The sequence below is a fragment of the Sceloporus occidentalis genome, unplaced genomic scaffold, assembly GCF_023333645.1.
Source record: "Sceloporus occidentalis isolate IW3139 unplaced genomic scaffold, rSceOcc1.0.p SCAF_157, whole genome shotgun sequence".
NCBI lineage: Eukaryota > Metazoa > Chordata > Lepidosauria > Squamata > Phrynosomatidae > Sceloporus > Sceloporus occidentalis.
This window is the reverse complement of record NW_028317137.1, coordinates 2,046,527-2,067,015: the sequence shown is the minus strand read 5'-3', so window position 1 is coordinate 2,067,015 and position 20,489 is coordinate 2,046,527. Positions and strand designations below refer to the sequence as shown.

The window sequence follows — 20,489 nt, the reverse complement described above, 5'->3', positions numbered from 1 at the left end:
CCTCACCGCGACCTAAAGAAAGGAATGACAGGCGACGACGAAATAAGTCTCATATATACCTAGGAGCGCACGTGACACGTATCACACGTATGAGACATCTGATTTATATAAACACGCCGGTGACATCCACAAAAACAGAATCTAAACATGACATGTGACTTCATACCCCGGCCCCGCTCCCCCGCCACCCCTTCCCTGTTCCCCTCCACCCCACCTCTTCCCAGCCACTCACTATCCCCCCTCCCCTCTATCCACATCCAGAGCTGCTGTTTCGCCCCGGAGCTCATTCACAAAACCCTTCATTAACCCTTTCAGATGGTGCCCCGTTGATGCTAGTTTGCTTATTAACCCCTTCACTGCCAGATAGTCAAGTAACCTTACCCAGGAGACAGAGGAAAATGCAGAATGAACTGAGAGAGGAGGAGAAAAAAAAAAACGAAGAGAAGGATGGATCAGAGTCAATGAAAACAAAATTAGGAAGAGGAGGAGAGGGAACAGAACAGAGGTGTAAGGGGGGGAAATATTAAGAAATAACGTGAGAGAGGCGGGTGGGAGGTAGGAAGACAGCAGAAGGAGCGGGGACGGAAAAAGTAAGGAGCGATGGAGAAAATGGAGAAGCGAGACGAGGAAATGCAAAGGAAAGGAGACAAGAGAATAAGAGGAGAGCGAAGAAAATGAGGAGAGCGGCGCTCACTTTCTGCTGCCTCATTCTCCTTCAGGGAAGATGAAGATTTATCCTCTTCTTTGGCTGTCTCGGAGTTCCCGCTGTCTCATTTTCTGCTGCCTGGGCAGTGTCCTTTCCCCTGGCTGTCTAATCTATGGCCCCATTACTGTTCCTTATCAGAGCTCCATGATATCTGTCTCTACAGCTTGCCCTAAACTAGATATGTCTCTATGTGTTGAGGCGGTCGTTGTTATGTAAAGTCTCTCTCATTGACTTGTGCTGTCTCTTTCGCCCTTTGCGTGCTATACAGCCGTCTCTTTACCTGATCTCACTCTCTCCAGTGTGTGCACTAACTTTACACAGTATTTCCCTGAGCACTCTCTCTGTGCTCTCTCCTAGGTTTCTCTCTGCACTGTCTCTGTGACCTATCCAGGGTCTCTCTGGTCTCTCTGCTCTCTTCGTGCTCTCTCTCTCTCTCTCTCTCTCTGGTCTGGCTGTCTCTCGGATCCTGTTACCCAGAGCTGAGTCTCACGCTTGCTGCCTCTTGTTTACACTATCACCAGCTGCACAAATACAAAGCCCCGCCCCTTCCCTTAAACGTCACTTCCTGTAGCAACCTGCACATGGCTTCCATAACAACGGGAGCTGGGCCTTGTTTATGTGGTGAGCAGACAGGGGTCATCCTGAAAGACACGGACTGAGTGGGGCTGACAAGGTCACCCGCAGGGGCAGGGGGGGAGGGGATAGAGAGGCACATGAGACGGGGCAGTAAGGGGGCAAATACTGGCTGAGGGCAGACTATATATATATATATATATATTATTCTAGCATAAATGAGAATGTATGCATTAATATCTGTCGGTCTCGTTTTGTTCCAATAAACTCCCTTTCCTGTCAGTCATGTGATATTTTGGGTGACTTTCCTGCTCAAACACCACACTGAGCTGATGCTTTATGGAAATGTTGATGAAGTCCTTCCTCCATAGACTTTCATTAGTCAGAGAGTCCAGCTAGGTGCTTAAGACTGAGCCATTCCATTGTTTCCCCACAGCCAGTATGATAAGGAGTCAGGGTGATTGTCTAGTAGATTGGGCTCAGACAACAGAGGAGAACTCATACACGTAATATATTCATATTATATATTCATATTCAATATATACACTTAAAAAGAAAGCAGGGACGGGGGGGGGGGGTTGGGGTCTTCCCATCATATTCTGCAGCACTGTACACAGCAGGTAGTGCATCGCTTAGCAATGTGACGATAGATTGCGTGTCGGTTTCTTGTCTCGTTGACCCCGTGTAGGTCACCCAGAAGTGGGTGTTTCGCAGTCCTCTCCTATCAAGAGTCCTTCATGTTGTTTGCTTTACCTTATCGGCTCCGACAAACAACGCGAGGAGACGAGTCAATCATTTCTGGGATTCAGCGAATGAATCGGCTCTCATGTATCGCCCGGGATTTTAACACTATACAATTGTACAGCGCTAAACATAAAGACACAGAATCCGCCGGCTCATCGGCCCCATTCCGCCCGTCTAGTCGCCCATTTCTTCTGCTTTTTAATCAGTCGTTGGTCTCGTCTTAGATTCAGGAGCCATATGCCTACCCCATGCATGTTTAAATCCTCTCGCTGTATTACCCTGCTGGGTGGCTGTTCCGCTTATCTACCAACCACCTCCGACATTGGGACTCACTCAATCAGATCAGGGCAGTTTGCAGTTATGTGACACGTGTTGCGTGTGCTGTAGATGTGTGCGTCGGCTCGTGTTCCCTTTATGAAGGGAAGTAAAACCCGTTTTAGGGAACGGAACCCGAAACCGCCAAGCAGCAGAGGAAGCGCTCGGCGCGTTTTGTTCTCTCGTCGGAGCGTTTCGGGGTTCCGGGGTACGTTTCGCTCTATGTGACGCTTTTTAACTCTTTCCATGCTGAAATGTTTGCGACCATGCACAGATCTGCTAATGAATTTATCAATGAAATATTATACGAGGGAGAACTCTCCGGGGTTTATTCATCAAAATGGATTGGGGTCTCAACTGTACCCCCCCCCCAGCATTTTAGGTGTCCAGGTGTTGGGACATGCGCGACAATGGCGGGGTATATATACAAATATATATATATATATATGAGTATATATATATATATATACGGGTGGGACAGGACACGGGGGCCACTCGCCAGCCTTACCAGTGCTCGGCTTCAGTGTGTTGTAAGGTACCGGTACGACTCCCTGGGCAGATCAGGAGAGATCAGAGGATCCCAGCAACCCGGAAGAATGCCTAAACATCAGGACTTGTAAGGAATATAGCCGGAATGAGAAGTAAATGTATCGGAATGAGAAGTAAATGTATCGGAATGAGAAGTAAATGTATCGGAATGGTCTGTATGCTACAGGTGGTGTGAGTTTATTGTAGTTTCACTTCCCTGGTTAATCCAGATGCCAGTCCTTTTGAAATGCAAAATAGCAGTTTTTCCCGGAGAACGGATAGCCTTTTCACGCCCAACTAATGAGAAAAAGGAAGATAGGAATCTTTTCACCTCAGATCTACACCCTGGAACCAGAATTAAGAACCAGGCTGGGTGAATTGCTTCCTGACATACTTGAGTATGCGGGAAAACTACGCAGAGCAGAAGATGTAGCGCTGACTCTTTATGTGTGTAAGGGCAATGTATGTATATATATTTGTGTTTAAGGGCAGTGTATGTGTATATTTGTGTGTGTAAGGGCAGTGCACGTGTATATTTGTGTGTGTAAGGGCAGTGCACGTGTATATTTGTGTGTGTAAGGGCAGTGCACGTGTATATTTGTGTGTGTCAGGGCAGTGTATGTGTATATGTGTGTGTAAGAGCAGTGCACGCGTGTATTTGTGTGTGTAAGGGTAGTGTATGTGTATATGTGTGTTTATGGGCATGTGTGTGTAAGGGCAGTGCACGTGTATATTTGTGTGTGTAAGGGCAGTGTATATGTGTGTTTATGGGCGGGTGTGTGTAAGGGCAGTGCACGTGTATATTTCTGTGTGTAAGGGCAGTGTATATGTGTGTTTATGGGCGGGTGTGTGTAAGGGTCCTGGGAGGGAGGCTAACATTAGCCTTTTTTTTTTTATTTAAAAAAAATCTCTGCTGCTGTTGACTACTCTTCCAATGATACTCAGCCAGCATTATGGTGGACACCTGGCTAGCTGAGAATCATGGGAATTGTAGTTCCCAGCTAGCATCTGCAGCTTTACTGTTGACTGCACTTCAGCCAGCATCATGGAAGCCGTATGCCTGGCTGAGCCTCGTATGAACTGTAGTTAACAGCAGATGATATGACAGGTGACAACTCCCACGATGCCTAGTCATGGTGGACACCTGGCTGGCTGAGCATCATGGGAATTGTAATTCACAGCTAACATCTGCAGCTGTATCTACTGTTAATTACAAGTCCCAATGACGCTCAGCCAGCATCATGGAAGTAGTATGTCTGGCTGAGGCTCATGGGAATTCAACTCAATGTGTTGGTTATTTTTAATATGACTGTGCTGACAAAAATGAAGCGTGTTTTAAGTGGCGATGCGAGCGCAACATTGTGAAGTGCGGCTGCTTGTATCGGTGAGTTCTGCGAGATTTAAAAAAAAAAAAAGTCTCCCTCTTTCACATTTTGAAATGTTGGGAGGTATGAACACTGACTGACACACGCTGCACTGACACGCACACAGACTGACACGCACACGCACTGACACACGCTGCACTGACACGCACAGACACACGCTGCACTGACACGCACACTGACTGACACACGCTGCACTGACACGCACACAGACTGACACGCACACGCACTGACACACGCTGCACTGACACGCACAGACACACGCTGCACTGACACGCACACTGACTGACACACGCTGCACTGACACGCACACACACCGCACTGACACGCACACTGACTGACACGCACACGCACTGACACACGCTGCACTGACACGCACACGCACTGACACAAGCTGCACTGACACGCACACTGACTGACACACGCTGCACTGACACGCACACTGACTGACAGACGCTGCACTGACTGACACGCTGCACTGACACGCACACACACCGCACTGACACGCACACACACCGCACTGACACGCACACGCACTGACACACGCTGCACTGACACACACGCACACTGACTGACACGCACACCGCACTGACACACGCACACTGACTGACACACGCTATCACCCCTCCTCCCGGCTCCGCCCTGCAGGAAGTGTGTTGGTGATTTCCACACCCCTAACACCAAGGCCGGGCCTCTCTAACACCTCCAGCCGTGGGCCAAAAATACCCCCCCAGGGGTAGATTTCAGAGTGTCCAGGAGGGGAGGGGGGAACTGAGAGAATGATGCGAAATCTGATATGCTGCGGGGGCCCCCTGAGGGCTGCGGTGAGGCGAATTCCCGCTGCAGAGCATGGCTGCAGAGCATTGCAAGTAATTATAGGCATGCAGAGCATCGCTTTGCTGCAGGGGACGCGGGGCAGAGGCCTGGGGCAGTTTGCAGAGCTTGCAGGGGTGCTTTCTGGGCTGTGTGTCGGGGGGCGGTTACCTGCGCCGTTCCTGGGAGTGCTGGGAGTTACTAAATATCCATTAAAGAGTAAAGCTTTGGGGTAATGCAATCCTTTCGCTCTTACTGGACTGCGACTCCCAAACCCTCAGCCAGCATCCAAAAAAATACTAGTCGTATAATTCTGGCAGCGCTTGAAGCCCCTGCACGGCAACATCAGGCTATTAGTTCCAGAACCTGCAGTGTGGGGGGATCAAGCTTGCAGCCCCTGCGGGGTATCATGATTATGTTTACTGCCCCAGCCGTGTATAGCAATTACGTTTACTGCCCCAGCCGTGTATAGCAATTACGTTTACTGCCCCAGCCGTGTATAGCAATTACGTTTACTGCCCCAGCCGTGTATAGCAATTACGTTTACTGCCCCAGCAGGGTATAGCAATTATGTTTACTGCCCCTGCAAGGTATAGCAATTATGTTTACTGCCCCAGCCGGGTATAGCAATTATGTTTACTGCCCCAGCCGGGTATAGCAATTATGTTTACTGCCCCAGCTGGGTACCGTGAGCGCATTGTAGGGTATAAAGGTCATACTTCCAGCCCCTAGGGGGGGTGTAGTGATCGTGCTTTCTGCCCCAGCATTGTATAGTGATCGGCCCCCCCGCAGGGTATCGTGACTATACCCCCACCCCCGGAGAGGTATCCGAATCATGTTCCTGCCCCAGCAGGGTATAGCGATTGTGCCTCTTGCCCCAGCAGTACGCAGTGACCATGATTCGGGGCCCCTGCCGGGGATCGTCATTATGCTGTGGCCCCGCCTGTATTTTAGTGGGCCGGTCATTATACTGTCTGTCTGTCCTGTGTTTGCAGTGTAAGTCCCGCTCCCTGCGCTCTCCTTCTTGCTAATTATAGTCGTGTTTCTGGATTTTTAGGACACGCTGCTCCCCGGAGCTCTGCTCTCCTTCTCGATCCTTTTCTGGATTCCTCCTGATAATCCCGCTCGTTCCGTGTCGTATATGTCCCATGCATTAAAGCTCTCGTATATAACATACCCCCCCCTGTCTCTTCCTCCCCAGCTGCTCTTGCTCCGCGGGTACCACTCGCCCTCCTCGCCCCTGCCCCGCCAGCCGGTTCCGTACCTCTCGAAGGTTCTGGCCCGTTACCTGCGCTCTCTCCAGCCCCTGGTCAGCGAGGAGGAGCTGGAGGGGACCCGGGAGCTGATGCAGGAGTTTCTGAGACCCGGGGGGCAGGCGGAGGAGCTGCAGAGACAGCTGCAGCGCAGAGCAGAGCGCACCGACAACTGGGTGAGACCACAGAGCTGACACTCTAATAAAAAAATATATATTTTCTCCTTTTTTCTCTTTCTTTCTCTCTTTTTTTATTGTCCCTGCTTGGTCTTGTTGAATAATATATTTTCCCTCCGTTTTTCCTCCCCATCATCCTCCGTAGCTGACAGACTGGAGGCAGCAGTCTATATACCTTGAGAATCACCTGCCCCTTCCGGTACATTCCAGCCCAGCTGTTATTCTCCCCCAGAGAGATTACAAGGACTGGAGGGGACAGCTAAGGTATCTTTCTGTCTCAATCTCTAGCTTTATACCCTCTGGATTTACCCCCTGTGCCCCCCCCCCCCCGGGGCAGATATCCCTGGTTGTCCAGCTGATGATGAACTGTGTGTGTGTGGGTTATGATACTGGTGTTCTTATCACCATAGCAACCGATAGAATGATCCGATCAGCAGGAATGTTCTATTTGTTGCTATGGCGATGACAATACTTTTATCCCCCCCCGTATCTCCCAATACTCTTGCTTGCGCAGGTTTTTGTATCGCCACGGCGACGAGCCCCCGGCCTAATCTGAACCCTATGTTTGCCCCAGGCGTACAGAGCATCGGGTACGAATTATTTGATCTATACATCATAGGATGAAGAGTTTCGTCCCGTGTGACATCATACAGAGCAACCCTTTGCCTCCGTATTCATCGTAATCACAACAGCGTCGATCTCCCCGCGGAGAATATTATTATTATCTTATTCATTTATATAGCGCCGTCCTATTCCGTAGCGCTGTATTTCATGGCTAAAGACTCTTTAGGTCACTGGGTCTCTTTGCAGCTGTCACTGGGCTTTATTCACTAAGGCGGGAGATGAGTTTGCAGGAGAGATGCAGCTGCCTAACTTCGTTATACATTATGAAGGGCCAGCACCTGTGAGCTTCTCCTGCAAGAACCCGGCCCCTATAACACATAGGTAATTTAGGCCCTGTTTGCCCCCCTGTCCCTCCTGCCCTTCTGTGGTTAATATTGCTGAGGGGCAACTAATCTGTGGGTCCCTGAATGTTGTTTGAACTACAATGCCTGTGATCAGGGCCGGACCGAGGACGTCCGGGCAGTTTAAGGCCATTGGGCACCAAATGGGGTAAGCGTGAGTGACGGCTGGAGATGGATGTATCTGGCCTGCAGCCACGCGCTGCGGCCCCCGATCTGCCGCTCCGGCTCTGGAGTGTCGATGGCCAGTGGGCCGCCGGGACGGACGCCGAGTCCTGTTCTGTCCACCTGTCCGCGCGGGCCACCTCCTATTGCAGCTTATGGAAAGTGAGCGCTCGTGACCTCTGGCGACCCTGATGGAATCCTCGTGTCTCGTTCCAGATTTGCCGCAAAATTAATCTCCGGGGTTCTGGATTTCAAAGCAAAAATCGAAAGGTTAGTTTCTGCCGTTTCCGGCCCGAACGTTATTTCTCTTTTTTTTTTTTTTTTACTCTCCCTCTCTGACCCCCGCGGGTTCTCCGTCTCGCGCGCTCTCTCTCTTTTTTCCCAGCCCCGAAGGTCTCAAGGAGCTGTGGAGGGGCCGTAGCCTCTGTCCGGATCAGTACCGGAATTTCTTTGGATCGTGCAGAGAGCCGGGATACAAGAGGGACAGAGTCCTGATCCATCCGCCGCACAAGGCACCGCTGCAGCACGTGACGGTCTGCAGGAACTACCAGGTGACGCGCCTGTCCCCCCGACAGCCTTTTATACCCCGACGCTCTCTCGCAAAAGATCTGTCACTTTCTCCAAACTCTTCGGGAAGCCTTCCTCACTTGGAAGCTGCATCCCCGTTTAGTTATTCCTCCCTTATTCCCAACTCGCTGGTTGTTGCTTATTGGTTCAGGCGGTCTATTGAACAGTCTCTCAGCGGTGTCCCTCTTTACCCGCGTGCTCTCCCTCTCTTTTCCTACCCCTGCCCGGGCTCTCCTCATACGTTCGCTGTGTCTCAGTTTTTTCGGATAGATGTCTATAACAGCGACGGGACGCCGATCACCGAGGATCAGATCCATCAGCAGATGCTGTTCCTGCGCGCCCATTCGTACAAGACCGACAAGGAGCCCGTGGGGGTCCTGACGACAGACCACCGCAATAGCTGGGGGCGAGCGTACGCCTCCCTCATCAGGGGTAAGTGTGTCTGTGGGGCGCTGCTGGAATAGAAGGGACATCTCCATCCGAAGAAGAGACCTCTGAGGCTCTGGAAGGCTCAATAAAAGGTATGAACTTTGACCTTCATATTAGAGGGTATAGCGTGTCTCTGCTCTCTCCGCAGACCGGCTGAACCGCGACTCTGTGCGCAGTATCCAGCAGAGTCTCTTCACGCTCTGCTTAGACGCCACAGCCCTGAAGTACTCCGAGGACCTGTACAGCAGCCGCACGGCGGCACAGATGCTGCACGGCGGCGGGAGCCACGCCAACAGCGGCAATCGCTGGTTCGACAAAACCCTGCAGGTTCGAACGCGGACTGTCTCGCCGTAGCCCACCCCGCTCGTCTCGCACAGCGCCTGGCTGTCTCTTCTACGTCTCCCCGCGCTCTACCAGCCACTAACCTCACCTAATCCCTCACTTTATCTGCGCTAACTGCTCACCGCTACACTAACCCTACCCGAACGCCGCGGCGTACAGTGACACTGAGTATGACCCCCTGCAGTTCGTGGTCGGCGAAGATGGCACCTGTGGTCTGATATACGACCAAGCAACTGCTGATGCCTCAGCGGTCCTCACGATGCTGCGCCACGTTCTGGATTACTGGTATGTGATTATCCGGCTGGTGGATGGAGGATAAACGCGTACACTACTCCTTTTGTCTCGATTACCCATTCAAGTTAGATTGTAAGCTCATGGGCAGAGTCTCCATATTTAACTCTTAGGTTTGGGTCGCTCAATTAAGGGTGTGACGGGTTATCTCCTATCACTCTCAGCGCCAGGGGCCCCAGTCTGCTGCCGCCGCGCACCCCTCTCATCCGCCTCCCGCCCCCGAGGAAGCTCTACTTCAATTTCCCCGCGGACATCAAGCAGCACATAGAGCAGGCCAAGCAGAACCTGGACATGTGAGTCTCTGTGGGTGGTGGGGGCCGAACGTGCTGTGAATGGAGTGGTGGCGGCAGGTGTGATGGTGGATGTGTAGAGTAGTCCTGAATGGGTCGGTAGCCGAGAAAAAAATATGGCTTCTAGGATGTCATGGCTGGCCAGCCCTGTAGGCAATGCGATACCGAGGGGCATGTTTCAGGATTGTAGAAAGAGAGGTCTGGCCTATGGGTGGCAGTGCGGTTTGTGGTGAAGGCGCTGAATAATGCAGTGGGTGGGTGTGGTTATGATAATGAGTGTCTAGTTTATTTGCATGTTATGACTCCTCCTCCTTCACAGATTAGTAAATGATCTGGACATCTGCTGCTTCACGTTCACTGATTTCGGGAAGCGGTTCCCCCAGAGACACAACTTGGGACCCGGCGCCTTTTTGCAGATCGCCCTCCAGTTGGCGTATTACAGGTAGAGACGGAGGGGCATCGCGCTGTAACGCCGGGCAAATGGAGAGAGGGGTCTACCATGATCTATCTCGTGCCCCCCATCATTCAAAGGGGCCGGAGGGGCACTTCTGCTTTAGGGGTGTGGTTGTAGATGTGTCCAGGGGTAGTCCTTACTGAGGATTTATATTGCTGTTTATATAACAGGGTAATATACACATTGTCAGGGCTTTTCTAGAAATGGTCTGGATTTGCTGTCTTTTATGCTGCCAGAGGGGAACTAGGCTGCTCTATAACATCACAATGAAGGTCCAGACTGGGACGTCTATCACGTCCAGAGAAGCTTTAGGCTCAGGTGGTTGCCCCTTTGGAGAAGTTCTAGGCTCGGCTTCCTTGCAGACATTACCATTGAGAATCTTTCCACCCCCCCACAGGTTACATGGGGCTTTATGTGCCACGTGTGAGGTGGTCTCCATGCGTGCCTTCCATCGGGGACGCTCGGATGTTGTACGCTGCTCCTCTCCCGAGGCTCTGGAGTTTGCGCAAGCTGCAGATGATCCGAATAGGAAGGTACGGGATCGGGCTATATAAAAAGGGTCAAAATCTGTACAATGATACGCTCAGCCAACCTCTGTTTCAGGAGATGGTAAAATAGCTCATCATCTGTTTTTTGTCTACTACTCCTAACCAGACTTTATTTGACTGAGGATAATTAAAGCTGTAGGTGGGGATCACGGGTGGCCACCCATGATTTTGGACACATTGTTTATTCTCCTTATGTTCTGTCTCAGGCTGAAGAGAAATTGTCTCTCATGGTGAGAGCTGTAGAGAGTCACCAGGAGTCCACAGAGCAGGTGAGACATCTGTCTGTTACTACATTATTGGGTTAGTGAATATGGTCATTTATTGGTTAATTAACCTTATCCACTGGCCATATGAATGGGGTTTTCTTTCTACTATATATATGTTAGCCTATAGTGATCCGAGTTCAGGGTGCTGCAGGTGCAGTGTACGGGCACTAGATGGCGCATTCTCAGTTCTCTATTAAGCTGAGCCCATCCAGCAGTTAGCGAGGCAGCCAGTAGGTGGCGCTCTCAGCGATGGGATTCTTTTGTTCATTGCAATCTACATGTCTTAGCAGGTGTATTAATGTTGTGTTCATCTCTCCCAGGTGCTTCAGGGGCAGTCAGTAGATGGTGCCATCTTGGCCCTGAAGATGCTGTGCATTTCGTCTGGCGTCGCTCTCCCTTCTCTCTTCATGGACACTTCCTATGCTATCTCTTCCCACTGGAAGCTTTTCACCGGACAGGTTTGTATCTCTGTGGCGGGAGTTCCCTTTTAAATACATAGTTTCTATTGATCTCTGTGCAGTTACATTCTTGCAAGGAGTTTCTTCGAATGCCTGGGTTTGCAATTTTCATCTTTTCCACCATACTAAAAAAAAAAATAATAATTTTAAATAAATTTTAATTTTTTTGTACATTTTTTTTTTTGTCATAATTTTTCATTAAACGCTTGTCATGTCACTCTATGCCTTGTATTTGTTTTTGCCTCTATTGAGCCCATAGAAGAAAGGATAAAATGACAGATCTACTAAGTTTTATTTGCTTGAAGGGGAACTCCTGTGATTTTGTTTATGGGGTCAGAAAGAAAAAATATTTTCCATGGGACTTTGCCTTTTAACATGTTTTTTTCCAGTGGGAAGGCACCTTTAATCTTGTACGGTTAGTTACATGGCTGTATTAGGCACTCAGATCCTGCTTCCGGGCTTTAATGATTGCGGACGTCGTCCTCTGCTTTAGGTTTCGTCCCCCATGGATTGCGTGATGTGTTACGGGCCCCTGGTCCCCGATGGCTACAGCGCTTGCTTTGCACCTTCTGAGGACTCGGTGACGGTTTGCGTGTCAGCGTTTGACTGCTGTCAGGAGACAGATGCCCAGAAACTGTCCGAAGGCCTGCAGGATGCTCTTAGGGACATGCGCGAGCTCATACTCGAGTGCCGGCCCGGCGAGGAGTAAGCTGGATTTGTTCTGATTTTGTTCTGTTACAGAGAGGTTTCTTTCTCTCGGTTGGGTTCTCTTTCAGTTATAAACTGAATCGTATCTCAATAAAAATCCAAAGATCTGAGCTTTGTATTTTATTACTTTTTCATTCTTTTATTCTTCATACACCACTCCCACGGCTCCGAGATAGAGCATGGTGCAACCTTATGATGTCATATAGTTGAGCTCATAGGAAGAATAAGTGTGTGGAGGGGGGATGGCCGGTGGTGCTTCGCAGTCAGCGCTTTAGCTTGTAATAAAGTATTTCAGCTGTTCTCTTAGATAAGGAATCTGCCGATTATTTATTTATATATATATATATATATATATATTTATATATATATATGCCTTTCTTACCCCCCCCGGTTTATGTGTGCTGTAAGCATCTCCCCTATCGCCGCCGAGACTGTATAGGATTGTCAGTAGATCATTCCTTCACTACGCTTTACTGCAGGCTGGGGAGTAAAATTGTCTAACGGGGATAGGTGTGGTATTTAAAGCCAAAATGGTGTGATAATAGCCCCCCAGGAGAGGTTATTTAAAGTGGTCCCCTGGGAGACCCTTTGTTCTGCTTTCAGAGAAATGAATGGAAGGAAACAGCGCCGCTATCGGAAAATGTTCTGACCCCCGCTCCATCGCAACCCGTTATGTTAATTCTCAAAGCTGCCCTCAGAAGAATCCCTTAAATCTATTGCCCCATGTCCCATGTCCTTCCCCAAGGGCTCCCATGTTAATGAAATAAAACTCTTTGACCCCCATATTAGCCCTTTGCCTATTGATGGTCTGAGTAAGACGTTTAAAAGAATAATGGGTTTTATTTACACCATTTAATTTATAAAGCCGTTCCCTGCTGTTTCTATACACATTATCGGGGCTTTTAGGGCTGTAGAACCCTGCGATCCCCTCATACCCAGCAAACATTCTGACCTCCTAGAAAAGAGGGGCATCAGGGGAGGATAGAGGGGCATCAGGGGTTTGGGTCCCAAGGATGGGACTGTCCCTTCTAAACAGGGATACTTGGAAGTAAAGTAGGTGTGCAAGGTCAGGGGGTCATCAATAGTCAAATAGTAACATTCGTTAAATGCAGGATCACTGTGGGGGGGGTTCTGTTTGGGGGCATGGAAAGCACCCAAAATGCACTGAGTGATGAGTGTGGTTCTCCTATTTATGTCGATATAAGAGACCAAAGTCTAGTATGGAAGCGATAGGGAAGAGAAAAGTGTGGGGGGGGCGTAGAAACTGCATGGGAGAGAAGTTATGGGTAAAATGTACAAAGCGTAGAGAAAAAAGAGGGGGCGGCTGGAGAGGATGGAAGTGAAGGCAGAAAGGAGAAGGAGGGCAGCATAAAAATGTCATAAAGGGAATTTAGACATAAGGAGGAGGGCAAAGACAAATGGGAATAGAAAGAATATTAGGAAGAGGAGGAGGAGAGGGAAACAGTTGGGGGAATAGAGGGAAAGAGAATCAGAGAGAAGAGGAGGAGAATCACAGGAGGAGGAAAGAGGGGGTGAGAGATCCAGAGAGGAGGAGAGAAGAGAGGGGGGAGATAGAGAGAAAGGCTGCAGCAGAAAGAATTGGTGCAGGATCACAGGAGAAGCAGTGAGGGGGGGAGACCGTGAGAGGGGGCGAGGAGAGACCCGCCATCCAGCCGTATTCATCTGAGGACCCCCCCAAATCTGCACAGCTCCCTCCCCTTGGAGATATGTCCAGCGAGAAAACAGGTGAGAGGGGGAGGAAGAGACATGGGGGGGGATGACATGATGGAAGAAGAGTATATAGTGATACAGGAAAAGGGAGACGGGGGTGGGGGACAGAGGTAAGGAGAGATGAATGGAGGAAATTGGAGTAGGAGTGCGGAACATGAGCCTTCATGTATCGCTTATACAGAATCAAGTATCTATCTATCCATCTATCTTTCTATCTATCCTTCTATCTATCCATCCATCTATCTATCCATCTACCCATCTATCTGTCGGTCGGTCCGTCCGTCCGTGTGATTTCTCTGTCCCGCCGCTCTGTGCGTGTCTCCGTCCGTCATCCCCACAGGAGAATCTGACAGTCAGAGGAAGGGCTCTTAGAAAAACACACATAGAGGGGACAAAGGGAAATATTAATGGATGATACAGGTGAGGAGGGGGAGCAGGAACAGGGGACGACTGGGGTGTCATGGGAATACTGATGGGAAAGAGACGTAACAGGAAAAGATGGGGGACACATCCGAGGGGTAGAGGACACTGATGGAGGGGAGGGGAGAGGTGTCATGGAATGATATGGGGGCAGTAGACGAATTGAGGAGACCTGTGGGAAGGGTAATGCCAAAGGACAGGGGCATGTCCTAGGAATAGAGGAGACTGTGGTGAGGGAGAGAGGTAACGGATAGAATGGGGGTCGGTGGAGGAACTGAGGAGACAGGTGGGGAGAGAAGATGGTAAGAATTAAGGGAAATTGTTGGGAAGGGAAGGGAGAAGAGAAGCAAAGGAGTGACAGGCGAGCAGGGAGTGAAGTTACTGGAGTAAAAAGGGGGAATTACCATAGGGATACGGAAACTTCTGAAGAGCAAGTGGGGTAATTGTAATAGGTAGTGGAGGAGCAATGGAGGAAAGAGGAGAGGGTAAAGTAATGGTAGTAAAAAGAGTGGGGGGGGAATGGAGAAATCTGTAGAGGAGGATGTGAAAAAATAGGTGTATAACAAGTGAAGGGGGAATGGAGAAAACTGCAAAGGAGGGGTGAAGAAATAAGAGTACGATATATATAGTGAATGGAGGAAAGTGGAGAGGTGAGGTGAAGTAATGAGAGTATTTAATGTGAAGGAGGAATGGAGGAAACTGGAGAAGTGAGGTGAAGTAATGAGAGTGTTTAATGTGAAGGAGGAATGGAGGAAAGTGGAGAGGTGAGGTGAAGTAATGAGTATTTAATGTGAAGGAAGAATGGAAGAAACTGGAGAGTAAGGGGTAACATAGTAGGAACATACAAAGTGAAGGAGGAATGAAAAAACTGTAAAGGAGGAGTGAAGTAGTATATAAGAAGAGAGTATATAAGGTGAAGGAGGAATGGAGGATACTGTAGAGGGGGTGATTTAATGGTGGTGTAAAGGCTGGTGAAAGACTGGAGGAAACGGGAGAAGTGGTGGTGAAGTAATGGGAGTGTAAAATGTGAAGGAAATTCTAGAGAAGGAGATAAAGCGATGTTAGTATAAAGGGTGGAGGAGGAATGGAGGAAACTGGAGAGGAGGAAATAGTAACATATAAAGTATTGGAGGGATTGAGGAAACCAACAAAGAGTGAGTGAGGGAACTAATAGAGTGAGTGAGGGAACTAATGTAATGAGTGCCGGAGGATGAAAGTGGAATTACCAAAGAATGGATGGAGGGCTAAGTAAATGTACAGAAAAGATGGGGGGCAAACAACTAAATGAGGCCTAAAAGTTGAAAGAAAGGTAACTGTAGAGGATGGGGGGTAGATTTTGGTAGAATTGGGGTAAGGGGGAGAAAACTGACAGGAGAACCAACCAAGAAATGGACACGGGTCACAAGGGGAGGGCAGGTAACAGAATAGGGTCAGTGGGGGGAGAGAGGGGAATATGGAGAATGTGTATACGTGAGGTCATTTCTTCTTCTACGTGTTAGTGATTTCACTATAAATTCTGTAAGAGATACATATATGTACGGCATGTATGCCCACAACTACAGGCTGTGTATCTTTGCTTGCCATGTATGTACTGTGTGTGTGCTCGTGTGTGTGTGTGCACATGTGTGTGCTCGTGTGCACGTGTGTGTGCACGTGTGTGTGCTCGTGTGTGTGCACGTGTGTGTGCTCGTGTGTGTGCACGTGTGTGTGCTCGTTTGCACGTATGTGTGCACGTGCTAGAGTCCCTATAAATATCCCTGTGTGGTTGCCCTGTCACTTCTGTTGTTTTCTGACCTGTTTTTGCCCCAGGGGGTCACGTTGAGCAGCTCTGTCTGTGACAATGTCCTCTCCCTCCTTTCGCTCGCTCCCTCCTCCCTCTTTCCTTTCTCCTCTCTCCTCTCCTCTTTTTCCTTCCTCTTTCAATCTGTTTTCTCTCTCCAGGTCCTCCTGACGCCGGACCCCACAACTCCCCTCCACCTTATAACCAGCCCGGTGGTGACGGCCCTTGTAATGGAGTTATCCCAGGCTATAATGACCCCCCACCCCAACCATCCAGTGCCACCCTCCCTCGCCAGGACCCCCAGGGATACCTACAGGAGACTCAGTTTAACGGTCCTCCCCCTACTTCTCAGGGGTATGTGGTACAGACTCACCCCTCTGGAGGAACGTTACCCGTTGGGGGGTATGTTCCCCAAGGATCGGGGTACCCAATGCACCTGCAGCCGTGCACCGCCTATGTACCCGTCTATCCTGTAGGCACAGTAAGTATCAACAAGGGAACGGAATGAGGTGGGAGGGTGGAGAAGCTGATAGGGTACCTGGAACCGTCATCCAGCAGAGGTGGTAGCCACAAACGAAGCTAAAGGTTTCCGTTAAACACACATACTTTTTATGATTTTTGGGAAAATAATGATTTGGGGCGAGTGTTTTAACCACTAACATAAAAATAAATGCAAATTGTTAAGCGGCTGCAGAAGGGCGGCTTGGACTTCATTCCCTAATCCGATTCATCTGATTCCTCTATTGTTTTTCTAGCAATATCAGGGGGGATCTGTACCACCCCAGCCGGGAGTCCCCCCTCCGCAGATCCCTCCCGGACTGGCGCTCTTGGAGCCACGACGTCCCCCCCATGACTACCTGCCCATTGCTGTCCTCACCACTATCTGCTGCTTCTGGCCCACCGGAGTCATTGCTATAATAAAGGCCGTTCAGGTGAGTGTTCTGCCCCGTTACCCTGCAGCGAGGGGGCAGATTTATACCCCCTTCTGTCTGTGTTACCCCAGGGAGAGGAGCAGATTTATACCCGCCTTCTGTCTGTGTTACCCTGCAGGGAGGGAGCAAATTTATACCCGCCTTCTGTCTGTCTCACCCTACAGGGGTAGGGGCATTTATACCCCCCCTTCTGTCTGTGTTACCCCAGGGAGAGGGGCAGATTTATACCCCCCGTTCTGTCTGTGTTACCCCAGGGAGTAAAGGAAAAGGATGTGATTGGCTGACGGCACAGACAGACTCACATTTCCGTTGCCCTTGCAGGTGAGGACAGCCTTGGCTCGCGGTGACCTGATGTCCGCAGAGATCGCTTCTCGGGAAGCCCGGAACTTCTCCTTCATCAGCCTGGCAGTGGGCATCGCCGCCATGGTCCTCTGCACCATCCTCACCGTGGTCATCATCATCGCAGCTCAGCACCATGAGAACGAGTGGGGGCCGTGAAGTACCCCACAGGGGCAGAAGGAGTGCAAATATAATTTCCAGAACCTCTATGTGCCCCCCCGAGACTTTCCTGTGTGTCTCTCACCGTCCATTTCTTCGTCTGATTTCTCTTTCATCTCGGTTTATTTTCACCCCGCTCTCTTATTTTTTCTCCTCTCCATTCTTCATCGTCGTATTCCTTTTCTTCTACCCCCCCCTTTCTGTTCCTTCTCTTTAACGGACCTTTTTGTGTATCTTAAATGTATCTTTTATACTACTTGTTTCCTTATATCTTCATATCTCATCTTCTTCTTTACAATCCCACCTCTCCTGCTTCCTCCTTGGACACTTCCCCCCTTCTACCTATTAATCCCCCTTGCTATAACAATAATACAGATGCCATCTAAGGGTATTAACGGGATAATACATGGGTATTGGAGTATTACGGGGGGTCTGTGAGAGTATTACGTGAATATCTATAAACTCTGCGTTACATGGGGAGAGTGCAAAGAAAAAAAAGAAAAAAAAGGGGCCAAGATGAGTTCTGAGAAGAGACAGCCTTAGAAGAATAAATAGCTAGACTATGAGACTGCTAAACCCAGAGAGAAAGGGGGAGAATTTCGGGGGATAACTTGAGAAAAATGAGAAAAGTCCAGCAACTGTGAGAAAAAAAACTCTTTAAATCCACAGGACTCCTCAGAGATGTCATCATCATGATGTGAGATATTTCCATATGGTAATGTCCAATACGATGACATCATATTTGGAGACTTTTCTTGCCCCCTCCCTCCTAAAACAGGAAAACGAGAAAGAACTAAAGAGAGAAGAGACAATCGTTTCTCATCGGCGAGGTGCAGGAGTTGTTCAGGGGAGATACATCGGCCGAGGATAGTCCAAGAAACCATGAGGAGCCTCTTCTGGAGGAGCTTGGGCGATGTTCTAGATGGACAGGCTTTGTCTTAGAGACAGCCATATCTAGAGCAAGGCAGGATAATAAAGGGAAGGGAGATAGAAGAATCTCATAAGAGAGAGAGAGAGAGAGAGAACAGACTCAGAGAGGGGTTAGACTGTCGAAGTGCCAGCAAAAGAGACAATTAGTGTGCAAGAACCGAGAGAGATAGTGATACGTGAGCGTGAAGGTTTGTTATAAAGAAAGCTGCTATTTTGGATCTCAGTGTTATGAGATGGGGTGGGAGGGGGTTCTTATCTCTGTAATATACAAATATCTATTGTTCTGAGTAATATTCTCCTTATAAATGAGTTATTTATTGGTTAGAGGGATGCATTGTGGGTATTTATCCATTAGCGTTTGGAATGATAATTTAGCTGCATTATCTATAATAAAATGAACCTATTGAAAATATACGTCGTCACTTATGTTTTCCAAATCGAGACGCCAAACAACCATATTGGCAAGAATGTCGGCGTATTTCCATACAGCAGCCGAAAAGGGGATCGCCTAATCCGGTGTATCCCTAAATATTCCCAATCACAGCGTAATAATGTTTAACAGGGTCTGGTTTTGGGGTGGGAGGTAGAAGAAGATATTTATATATATTTTATTGCTATAATACATAATGAATAATATATTTTATAAAGAATAATATATTTTATTCATATATTTTATTAGGAATAAGATTTTTTATTGCTATAATACATTTTATTAAGAATAATATTTTATTGATATAATATATTTCATAAAGAATAATATATTTTATTAAGAATTATATTTTACTGATATAATATATGTTATTGATATATTTTTAACAATAATATATTTTATTAAGAATTATATTTTACTGATATAATATATTTTATTAACAATAATATATTTCATTAACAATAATGTATTTTACTGATATATTTTATTGATATATATTTTTTAACAATAATACATTTTATTCATATAATACATTTTATTAAGAATAATATACTTTATTTCAATCACTAAACCCGTTTCGAATATAGGAAGTAGGGCAGTAGAACCCTGCGATAACCTCATACCCAGCAAACATTCTGAATTTTGGCCCCAAGGGGGGACTGATCCTTAAAATAGGGCACTTGGGAGGTACGCTGTACACAGTTATAATTAATCTTGTACCAATAATTTTATATTGCAGTCTTTTACTCCTTTTTTTTATAAATTTGGGCTGTAAAATAAGTATTATTTTTTATTTTTTATTTTCGGGCAATGTATTTTTTGGTCGGTAAAATGTCTTATTCCTCCCTCCCACACGTGAAGCCGCGGGGACGGTCTCCTAGGTTACGACACAGAGCAAATTGTACAGCCCTTTGTAAATCCCTCCACAATGGCCAGGAACGCGACAGGATTTCACCTCCGCCAAGTCTATTTAACTCTCGATAAGGCAGCTAATTACGCTCTATAGCCAGATGGAGCGATCCGCCACCCCTCCCAATTTGGATCATTCTTATGGAATCCAAGGCAACGGTCTGACCAGCTCCTATTGGTCGATGTTCTGCTCTGCAGCGCTTATAAGCAGCACGCGCCACCATCTGATTGCGACCGGTACACGGCTGCTCGTGGCCCCCGGACGGCCCTATAAAGCAGGCCACGCGCCACCGCTTCACGCATTCGCTTATACTTACACAGAAACCGCATTTTATTAAAAAAAATATATTTTTAATTTCTACTTTTTTTCGGGAGCTCAGTGAGCGGTGCTTCTTCTTGTGAAAAGTATAGGGGGTCGTTCTCCAAGGTGCCCAAAGTAAGGCCCACTGTCTTTATCTTCTGGAGCTGCACTTCCCCCTCAATGGGGATATCCGGTGCTTCCATCGCAGAGGCCGGAGGGATGGTCGGATCCACGTGGGCCCCCTCCGTGAGCGAGGGCACCCGCCAAAGCGATAGCCAAAACGCCAGAATTTGGCTATAAAATAAGAAGTGTAACGGAGTGTCCCGGGGGCGATCAGCATGTCTGGGACACCCGGAGACTCTGGGTCAAGCGCTGATTCTCCAGTTCGACACCCAAATCCTCCGGGTCGCGGGGTCCTGACATGCCCCACTCCCATCCGTTTCCCCCTTAAATGGGGGGGGGGCACTCAGCTGTTTCCATGGAACCCAAGGACATTTCTGGCTGTAACATAATTGCAAAAGGGTTTCTAACCATCAATTAGCCTTTTAAACTTAAACTTGGATCACGTGCCATTGGAACACAGGAGTG

At 48.4% G+C, this 20,489-nt stretch overlaps 2 protein-coding genes across 2 annotated transcripts; both read left to right on the top strand.

Moving 5' to 3' along the window:
* The first annotated feature begins 4,211 nt into the window (after positions 1–4,211).
* On the top strand, positions 4,212–11,971 carry LOC149280419 (carnitine O-acetyltransferase-like). The gene is made up of 14 exons (XM_089500660.1): positions 4,212–4,250; positions 6,263–6,490; positions 6,636–6,754; positions 7,834–7,887; positions 8,003–8,168; positions 8,442–8,616; positions 8,762–8,940; positions 9,140–9,240; positions 9,411–9,539; positions 9,856–9,978; positions 10,388–10,523; positions 10,745–10,807; positions 11,125–11,262; positions 11,756–11,971. The coding sequence occupies exons 1-14, from the start codon at positions 4,212–4,214 to the stop codon at positions 11,969–11,971; spliced, it is 1,866 nt and encodes a 621-aa protein (XP_089356786.1).
* Positions 11,972–13,697: 1,726 nt separating this feature from the next.
* LOC149280418 (proline-rich transmembrane protein 1-like) lies at positions 13,698–17,331 on the top strand. The gene is made up of 4 exons (XM_089500708.1): positions 13,698–13,716; positions 16,063–16,382; positions 16,657–16,833; positions 17,155–17,331. The coding sequence occupies exons 1-4, from the start codon at positions 13,698–13,700 to the stop codon at positions 17,329–17,331; spliced, it is 693 nt and encodes a 230-aa protein (XP_089356834.1).
* Positions 17,332–20,489: the final 3,158 nt, after the last annotated feature.